Source organism: Pygocentrus nattereri, chromosome 2, assembly GCF_015220715.1.
Source record: "Pygocentrus nattereri isolate fPygNat1 chromosome 2, fPygNat1.pri, whole genome shotgun sequence".
NCBI classification, from domain to species: domain Eukaryota; kingdom Metazoa; phylum Chordata; class Actinopteri; order Characiformes; family Serrasalmidae; genus Pygocentrus; species Pygocentrus nattereri.
This window is the reverse complement of record NC_051212.1, coordinates 21,782,724-21,793,218: the sequence shown is the minus strand read 5'-3', so window position 1 is coordinate 21,793,218 and position 10,495 is coordinate 21,782,724. Positions and strand designations below refer to the sequence as shown.

General features: G+C 38.3%; 1 protein-coding gene across 1 annotated transcript; it reads right to left on the bottom strand.

Moving 5' to 3' along the window:
- Window positions 1–1,793: 1,793 nt before the first annotated feature.
- si:dkeyp-75h12.7 lies at window positions 1,794–10,493 on the bottom strand. The gene is made up of 8 exons (XM_017718777.1): window positions 10,426–10,493; window positions 10,164–10,272; window positions 9,210–9,330; window positions 7,830–7,999; window positions 6,404–6,627; window positions 4,913–5,051; window positions 4,604–4,716; window positions 1,794–3,602 (listed from the first exon to the last, which is right to left on the bottom strand). Exons 2-8 carry the CDS (start codon window positions 10,213–10,215, stop codon window positions 3,135–3,137), a joined length of 1,287 nt encoding a protein of 428 aa, XP_017574266.1. The 5' UTR covers window positions 10,216–10,272; window positions 10,426–10,493; the 3' UTR covers window positions 1,794–3,134.
- Window positions 10,494–10,495: the final 2 nt, after the last annotated feature.

Genomic DNA, 10,495 nt, shown 5'->3' with positions numbered 1-10,495 from the left:
AGTTCACAGGGATCAAGGTTAGCTTTCTTAATCAGCGGTCTAATTACTGCAAGTTTAAACGTTTTTACGTATCCAAGGCTAACTGCTTTTTATTCTGAATATCTATGTAGTATGGCTTCTACTGCTAAAAAGTGATATTGTTCATGGGATTGATGCCACAAATGTCTTGAAGTGACAGTTGGGGTCCACGTCTGTCTGTCCTTACATCACAAACTTAAGCTTAGGTGTGCAGCACAAGATGCTTATGTAGTAAAAAAAAGCAGGCCAAGCTAAAAGTTAGCTGGCTAAGCAAGAAGTCCTGTTTTGTAAGGCTCTTAATTACATGCTGGTGTTAAAACTTCACATTTAAAGTGTACTTGCACTCAGAAGCACAGAGGCTGGTGCTTAAGTTCTCCCAAAACAAAAATACGATGAACAAAATACTGGCTTCAGACCTGAATCTCTTCACCTCAAAGAGGCGATAAGGTGTGAAACTGAGTTTTAACAGTGCAAGTTCAGTTATGTGTTTTTTTTTTAACATTCACGTAAGGTTCTGTATGAAGCTTTGAGGTGAGAGTTACTCATCCGGTGAGTCAGTCTACCACAAAAAAAGCTCATTAGAGGCATGCGTGTTTTGGTAGTTACCTTTGTTACTCACTTTACCCAAGAACATACAGTGAAAAGAATAAATGAACTATACCTAATATACTCTATATGGAAGAGACAGTGTGGCTAAACATACTGTTTACATGGTATGAAAATATGCACCATTATTCACAAAGTGTATTATAGTTAAAATAATAAAAAAAGCTCCCCACGCTTTCCAGAACACCCACAGACTCAAAAGGTGACGTCTAGTCTTCTAAAGTTAGTCAAACTATATTTGTCTTTTCAGAGTATGTGCTGAAAAGAGCCAAATCAAGCATTAAGTAGAGCTTCATGTTAGTAAACATCAAATCAGTATAAAGCCTTCAAGTTCAGGGCATCCCCACTACCTCCTCTCTGTTATTTACGCTTGTTGTGCAGTTCTTCTCGTTTGTCATCGGGTGTTTTTCAGGCCTGTGGGTTGTGGCTTTATTAAAGCAGCGCTTGTTTCCTCTCTCTATCGCTCTCCTGCCTTTCAATTTGGTCAACTTGAAACTTGACATTTAAAACACCGGTCTTTAGTGTCGTGAGATTTGGCCTCTCCATTTTTGATTTACACATTGCATACTTTAATCTGCTGGTGGAATAATTTGCTGCAGGCTTCATCACAAAGGTCACAGTGGCACAAAACCATAAAACCCCCTTACTGCCAAACGACAGAGCAGCAAATCAGCTGCCTTTTTCCACTGGATTAATCAGCATGAAATGGAGCAGAAACCAGAGAGCAATTTGAGCTCAGAAACCTTGAAAAGTTCAATGCACCCAGAAGTCAAACAGTTTAGTGGGGGGCAAAATACACAACAGGACAATCATAATTAAAGCCATACATGGCAAAAATGCAGTTTCTCAAAACCCGCTTGCTCTTTAGAGTGCACATGTTAGGTGAATTGTGCTACATGGGCCACAGAAAGTGAAGCCATGACAGGCAACGTTGAGTCAGTGAGTTGAAAGATAGAAAAAAAACACAAGCTATAGAAGGCCACAAGAGTGTAGTGTATACCCCCCCCAAAGGTTCGCCCATGAGAACATTTGAGTCCACGGGGGGGTGGGTAAACCCAATGGGAAAGAATTTATAGCAGCCTACAGAAATGAGTCACACGGCTGTATGGGGGTATCCCAAAACCAACAGCAAAAAGAGTCCATTAACAGTGGCCAACAGATCGAGGGTCTTTCCATTTGACCATTTATTTGATTTATACTTACATAAAACATGCTGAGCCAACACAAACAGTAAGCATAAAATGACTCCATATGTACAAGGTCATGATCCAACTACACAAAACAGACTGATGGTCATATATGATGGAAGGTTTAGCTCACAATCAGTATCCTGTAAAACGTGTACACTTTCAGCAAAAATATGCTTTAAAGGAACTTTCGCGGGAAAGATTATTTATCCTGACTGAACCATATACAACAGGTTACAATTACGAAGAAGAACCATTTAAGCAGTCAGAAGGTTCTTTGAGTTGTGATGGTTCTACACTGTACTGTGGAGAAGTCAGAGACCACACTTAACTTATTTAATTTCCTGTCAAAGCATTATTCATTTTGCTGATCTTTCTGAGGACATTAGATATATCTAATATCCAATCTTATAATAAGATATCCAGACAGATAAAATAGGGGGGCTTCCAAAAAAAGAGTTAAATATTAAAAGATACAGAGGTAATGGGACTTGAAGGCCTTACCAGGAAAAGGAAGTACAAGAAAGAAGAAAAAGAAAAGGATGGAAACTGTAATAAAGGTAAAGCGTTGACACAAACACTAAAAAAAAGTTAGATTTAGTTAAGTTTTTTTAGTTTAGTTAGTTTTTTGAGGCCTCTAATTTTCTGTTATATCACATTTCTAATGTTGAAAAATGTAATGTTAGCTGTTTTTAAAGTAAATCATTTCAGGTTGGTCTCTGACTTTTGCATAGTGCTGTATATCATCATTGTCCTTTATACAGAACCCACAAAGAACATTTTTTAGAAGATGTAAGAAACAATACTTGGCTAAACCACTTTATTTAATTCCGATTCTTTAGATTATTCAAGCCATCGTAACATCTCAAAAAATTCAGGATATGATTGAACTCTATTATTTGGGTGTGACTTATAATTATTAAAAAATACGCAGTACACAAACTGTTTAATAGTGGAATATAGATTTTCCACATAACACGCCAAATGTTGGATTTTGGCTTTTGAAAATAGCCTGAGACTTGTAATTTTGTCTCAAAATATGTGCAAACTTTACTGATTTTTTGTTTCAAAAATCAAAGCAGTTCAATCACCACCTTCAGATTCATGAATTTGAATGCATTTTTATACCAGCGATCCTCCATCTCCCTCTCCTTCATGAGAAAAGGTATCCGTTCAAATAATGTGAGACAGTGATCCTGTGCAGATATACTGGACCTGTGCACTGTTTCAGAATGGCCTGGATCAAGTCAACACACATCCAAGTTTGATATGGAAAGACATCATTAAGCTCATTTTCCATTCTCCATGATTTCCATCAGCCAGTCATGGTGAACCACCGCTAATGTTCACTTTCATAAGTATTTTGGGGAAGTCATCCAGCAGCATCTCTTCTTTCTGAGCCCCAGCTACTCTCACAGAACTCAAAGGGATGCATGAATCACCCTCATGAGGAGAGGCTTCCTGTGAACATGATGGGCCTGTTGTGTGAGTTTGATCTGATGGCCATAGATGCCCTGGATAATGATCAGGAAATACACCTCCATCAGTTTCCATATTAGACCCCTCGTCTCTGTCTTCATCGAAAGCCTGGAGCTGCAGAATGGATGAAGCGTAATACCCATTCTCAAGATTGTGGGAGTGTGAACGGGTCAACTGGGTCTCTGAAAGAGGAGACAGGTTGGAGAACGATACGATGGACAGGAGAACCACGGAGTTCTCTTCATCTTCTGGTGCTGCTGGCTCAGATTCACCCACAAATGGGGACTCATGCTCCATATTCTGTAGAGACATCTGCACACACAATCCACAACATAGGAACTAAGGAAATATTACAAATGTACAGTGTACAGCAAAATTCACGGAAAAGAGCAGAAAACAGATTTATCAGAGAATTACAGAGAAGCCTCAACAACTAACCAGAAAAATCAGCTTTTTCTTTATTCAATGTGAACCCCTTTTTCTTTATTACAGTATCTATTCTTTCAGGTATTTTGCCACACCTCCAAAGTTCAGTCTTAGAAGTTAGTTGTATTTTCTGCTTCTCATGATCCAAGTGATCCTGATTAAAGATTTGTCCATAAAACCTTACTTCACCCCCTACGTCAGCTATTTTTTGCCTATTCTTTTCTCAGTAATGCCTTCTTGACAGCTGCACAACCTTTCAGACTCATAGTGTTGAGCTGTCTTCTCACAGTAGAGGGAGACTTTTGGAAAAAGTGTCTTAAAGTCTGAAAATCTGTGTGTCAAATTAGGAAATGTCACTATCAAAACACATTTTTCTCTCTCTCTCTCTCAATTTAAGAAACTTCTTGTATTTTAAAGAAAAATATAATGATTTCATGTGTGTACGCTGTTTGCTAGTCATTTACTGGCAAGCGTTTTTTAAGTTCTGCTCAGAATTCACTGACAAAATAGAATGTATAAAACTCATTTTTTAATTAAGGCATAGGGTCACTAAAAGTAAAGGATTTGCAGTCTAAAGTTCAAATCCGACATGTGTTTTGGACTGTGACTCGACTCTGACAACCAGTTCAGTAAAATGAAAAATATAGGCTTTAATTCACTTAAGGTTGTGCATTACAGTGATTTTTACCATCTTTAAACTTCAGACAGAGCATCCTCGGGTGGCTTACAGCTTAATTCAACCTTGCTAAACAAGATATTATTTGCATTACTTATATCGCTGTGTCATAAGAATACTGTTATGTTGTGGTAGACCAGGCCCACAGAGCTGATTCAGATCTGCTCTTCGGACCTATTCTACTAAAACAAAACTCGTGTAAATATAGTACCAGAGATTTTGGGAGTTGGGTGTCAGATGATGCACACTGTCTCCCCAGCACACACACTGCAATGAGAAGAAGAGCAATGAGCACCCCACACAGCGCCGCTAGGTACAGGCTTTCTGGAAAACATGCAGAGATACCAACAGCCATGTTATTCCAAAAAAAGTGCTGTTTTGGCTACTGTGACAAGTTATGACCAGCCAAAAAAGCATTTTCTGCCAAAAAGTCCTAATGCTTTTAATGATCATTGAAAGCCAGAAATATGCAGGTAAGTGTGTAACTGTAACTGAGGACACAGCAGAGAGCATGATTTACCTGCTGATGGGACATGAACACACTGTGGCTCAGAGGGGGGTGAGGAAGCAAAGCGGGCCACAGCACAGTATTCTTGACCCAACACCAGCAAACCAAACTCCAGACTCTCCTGACTCCTTTCAAACACCCTAGTGAGAGTCTAGAAAATAAATTAGGGAGGAAGCAGAATGATTGATAAAAAATCAAACGATAGAGTTGCACATTAACAATTTCCTATATCAGAATTTCTGAATGAATTTCTGAAATATAACAATATGAACGTCCCAGTTTAAGTCAAGACACTACAGGCAGAAGTGAAATGCAGCATTACATTGTCCTACACTCAAAAATATCAAACCCCACAGAATTACGGTAATTTCAGCGTGTTTTGTCAATTTATCTACTCACATATTCTACCTGTATTTTCCAACATTTATCTAGACTCAGTTCTGCCACCCTTCATCCAACCATGGCATATCACCGAAAAGCCCCCCCCCCCCTCTTTAGAATCTGAAAAGAACATTCAAATACGTTTCTTTTCTTTATAATAATCACAACATGTCCACAAATGTCTTCTGAGATCTCAAAGGGTAATGCAGTTCTGAAGCCCAGTCTTAAAATAGTTTTTCTAAAAATCAGCCTTTCTCTATTCAGACATCTGTGTCTGGAATACCTGCATTCATGAAATGTTACAATGTTCATTTCTAACCTAATTCTCAAGGACATTGTATAAAGTAGGAATTCTTAATATATTGTTAATAGCTGGATTTATATTAGATTTTGCCTTATAACAGGACCGTTAGGGTTCCGTTTGAACCTTATAAATCAGTAAAATCCAATTAAATCAGTAAAAGAAAATGTGAATAAATCACTGCTTCTATTCACTAAACTATTCACTAATCACGAAACTATTGTTTCTCACCAGTTACTGAAGATGGCATGACAGCAACCTCACTCCCCCTGTGTGGAGGGATTCGAACCTTTATTCACTCTCAGTAGAGTAGCCCAAACAGCCAATTTGCACTTTGCTGTAGCCCAATAAACACCTGAGAATGTCCTTCAGAAGTAGCAGTGACGGCTGTTTCTCAGGATGGCATACTGTACTAAATATGCTCAAATGTGTTAGTGTATCTCTAATACAAAGAGAATGAGGTGAAGACAGCTTGCTTCTGTATTACAAATTTCATTCAACTTCATCTTGACCTTATCAGACCTTAATTTGGGACTAAAGATAGGACATTTCTGCTATACAGGTTTTTGGCAAAAAAAAAAACCCATGAGTGTATGAAATTACATAGCAACATTCTTCCAGCACATAAATAAATACATACATACTTCACCACAAGACATTAACATGAAAAGTCTATCCGTTTAGGGCCAAGACAGCACCCCTGTATTTACATATAGCTCCCTAGGGCTGTACTGGCTTTCTTTCATTATTAGCAAGAGCAGCATTTCTGGGTAAAGCACTGCTTTAGAGAAGAAAACAAAAGCAGATCAGAGTTTGGGCACCTGAGTATCAGCTGTATCGTGCTTATTGTAAAGCATCACTGTGATATTGGGCATAAGGAAGTGGGTGAGGGGACAGCAGCTCAGAGCTGTGTCTTTGTCATCTTCCTCTTCTTCTTGCATGCTTTCACAGGCCACAGAAGGAGCACAGGGCAAAGCCACCTCTACCTGCAGCCTGCGCTCCTTCAGAGAGACGAAGACAGAGGGAGGACTGAACCTTGCATCCGCTGCACAGCCACAAAAAAACAAACATTACAAACTTATATTTGTAAAATATAAATAGTGTTATTATTACTTTTTAAATTTTTATAGCTAATAATATTAACAATCGTCATCCTCATCAAAAGCTTTACGTAAAAATAACGTATTAAGTATGCATGTCACTATATTGTTTGAAATATTACATTTACTAGATAAAAACATATCTTCTCCAAATGCACATAATACAATCCTGTCAATTCATATGTTACAGGTATTTGCTGTTTAATTATTATATTAAACAAATGTGGATAAATGTTTCAACTGGATGGTCGGATGATAATTAAATATGAGCTGACAGCTGTGAACCATGTCCCAATTATTTCTTTTGTACACACTGTGATAGAACCTTCCAAGTCAGTTCATTAAATCTCTGTCCTGCTAGAGCTACCCCAGCCAATGTAAGTGACCTTACTTGAAGTAGGAAGGTCTAGAAGCAAGAAAAGATCAGAAGTGGCATAAGCTAATAAGACAGGAACACCAAGTACTGAAAAAAATCGTCTGCCCTCGATGGCGACGCTCATAGCTTCAGTGGTCAAGCAGCTGCGCATAAGCCAAAAGTCACCATGTTCAATGCCAAGTGTCAGCTAAAGCAGTGTGAAGCACAGTCATTGGACTCTGGATCAGTGGAAATGCTTTGTCAGGAGTGATGATTAAGGTTTTACTATCTATCAATCTGATGGATGAATCTGGGTTTGGCAGAGAATGCTGCCCAGAATGCATAGTGCCAACAGTAGAGTTTGGTAGAGGAGGTAATGGTCTATGCTGTTTTTCAGAGTTTGGGCTTGGCCCCTTAGTTTTAGTGAAGGGAAATCTTAACATGGAAGCAAAACATGACATCATAGAGGATTGTATGCTTCCAAATTTGTAGCATAGTTCATGGAAGCACCTTTCATCTTCCAGCATGACAATGGATTCTGTGCACAAAGCAAGGTCCATTAAGACATGAATTGCCGAATTTGGTGTGGAAGAACTTGAGTGTCCTGCACAGATACCTGACCTCAACCCTATCCAACACTTTTAGGATGAACTGGAACAACTGTGAGCCACTGACCATAAGTACTTATTAGAGACCATAAGTAGTAATCATCATCATCATCATCATCACTACATGGGTATATAAAGGTAACATGGACAAAGAGTAAACAGCATAGAAAGTCTTTGTATGTACGGTCTTTGAGGGGGTCGCAGAGCTGTGTTGAGGTCCGCTGAATCTCTCCATGTCCATGGTTGATTTCCAGTCTGATGAAGTTAAAGACAACAAAGTCTGTGAAAGCCTGAGACACATCACAGCTGTAGGAGGAGATCTGGAAACACTCAGACACGTTTTGCCACTCTTCTCTGCAAAAGAAGCAATACAGCAAAATGTACACAAGAACTGTAACTATCACCCAATGATTATTCTGATGATTAGTGGAGTAATATGTTTTTACAAAAAGCCAAACAATACAATTTGAAAAGATGTGCATTGTTTTTGTTGATTTAAGTCAAAGATATCAGAATACTTCACTGGATAAAGATAAATGGTGCAGAGAAATTTGGAGTCAATGTTTTTTTGAAAAAGTGGTGATAGGAACCAGACATCTGAAGAGATTAGTAACATATCTAAAAGCTACTTCACAGAAAGTTACTACATTAAACAGTTATGTTTAACTGCCTACAGCCTGAGGAGGTGCTGTAAGGAAAAAGGGAACCCAAAGGAAACTTTTTTTTTTTACCCATATCATCTTCATCACTGTCAAAAAAAAACCTCACATCTAAATATTCATGGTTTTTCATTAATTTACATACTTCTAAAATGTTAAGATGAACACTTAAAATATGCATCATCACCCAATTTGCTAACTAACTACTAAGAAGGTACATTTGTAATGTTTTTTTTTTATTTGATAAACTGAGTTTGAGTAATTAATCGTGGCAGCCTTTCGTACAATTGCTGACCATGAAGTCATTATGTATTCTGCAAAGTTCTTGTTTCTTTGCTGGAAAAAGTTGCAAATTCACTACACAATTTTCACTCTGAATTTCACTGATGAGCCCCATTTCCTCAGAAAAACACCCGCATTTGAACTGGCTCCACTTCAAGCAGACAGGGCTGAGTCAAAGCAAACAAATGCGAGTTTCTTTTCTTTCTGGTTTTTCAGACAATAAGAGGAGAGCAGGTGCACACATACCCGCTCAGAGACACACACAGGGATGGAGCCCACGCTGTGGCTTTGAGCTAAACCACACGTCAGTTTCACAGGAGGCTGAGATGCACTGTCAGTTCCAGCCCGCGCATCACCTCACCCCCCTCCTCTTTCTTTTCCATCATTTTCTGTTTTTCATGTGCGTGGTGTATTGTTACCCAGGTAATGTGCATTGATGGTGAATCAGACATTGACTGATATTGATGCATCCATTACAGCATGCGGGTGCTACACAGCCAGATTTTATGTGGCTCATCAGCTCACGCGATCACCATGAGAAAGAAACTGTGGTTAGCAGTTTGCCTGCGAATATATATATACACTGATGAGATACATATATATATATACACACACACACACACCCTTGAGCCATCGTATGGACAGTGAAGGTGGTGCTGGAGTTCACATCAGAACAGTTCCACTGTAGATGACAGCCTAAATCCAATGTGCTCACACTGGGAGTGCAGGACGAGAGAGTGAGCCCTAACACACACACACACACACACACACACACACACACACACACACACACACAATATAATGTTTTCATTTCCACAACATATATTTGAATGTATCTATATCTATATACACAGACATACACACACAATGAACTTTGATATATTTACAATGAATATTAATATATATAGAATGCACATCAGTTCAAGTTCATTCCATATATATCAAAGTTCATTGTATATATAACAATGTTCATAAAATATATACACATTTTGTTCTACTGAGATATATTGAATGTTGATGATTATATATATATATATATATATATATATATATATATATATATATATATATATATATATATATATATATACACACACACACATATCAAAGTTCATTGCATATATCTATGCAAGTGGATTTTTTTATATCTAATTTCCTGTGAAAAACCACCTGAAAATGAATAACTTGTGCTGAAATTGCGGTTTTGACCAGAAACTAAATACATGAAGTGCTGTGCATGAATGGTATCATTTGATTAATCTAATTCAATTCCACAGTTCTAAAATTGGCAAAAAAAAGCCATATATAAGTGTGTTCTCTGTAGAAGATGTGTCACCTTATTGTCACTTAGAAAATCAACACATCATATAAGCAGAGCTGCTCAAACTTTTGCATGACTAGAAGTCTACAACAGACTGTGTACAGGTGTTATGAATGAAAGACAGCTTAACTTGCACAACTAAATAAATATGCTAATATTTATAAATTAGAAGGTGAATTTTTTTTACTTGTACGTTCTATGAGAGACAGACAGAGAAAAGACAAAACTAGAGAGAGCCATTCTGAAACACACTCACCCACTCTCAGCATCACACAGAGCAGGCTGAGGGCTGAGAGAACAGCTGGCATCACTACAAGCAAGCCAAATCCACCGGAATGGAAGGTTTTAGCCAAATGATCACACTGCTGTTCAGATATGGAACACATTCAAACTCAGCCACGCACAACATACACCAAACGCCACTCAGCAAATACCAGTGTAAAAGTTATACTAACAAGACCAGCACTTCAGTTCAACCACGACAGTGGAGAGGGCGCAGAGGGTTTTGGAAAGCTCACCTTAACCACGATGGAAGTCAAAAAGATAACACGACCACAGTATGAGACTCAGTGTAGAGCCACAAAACTG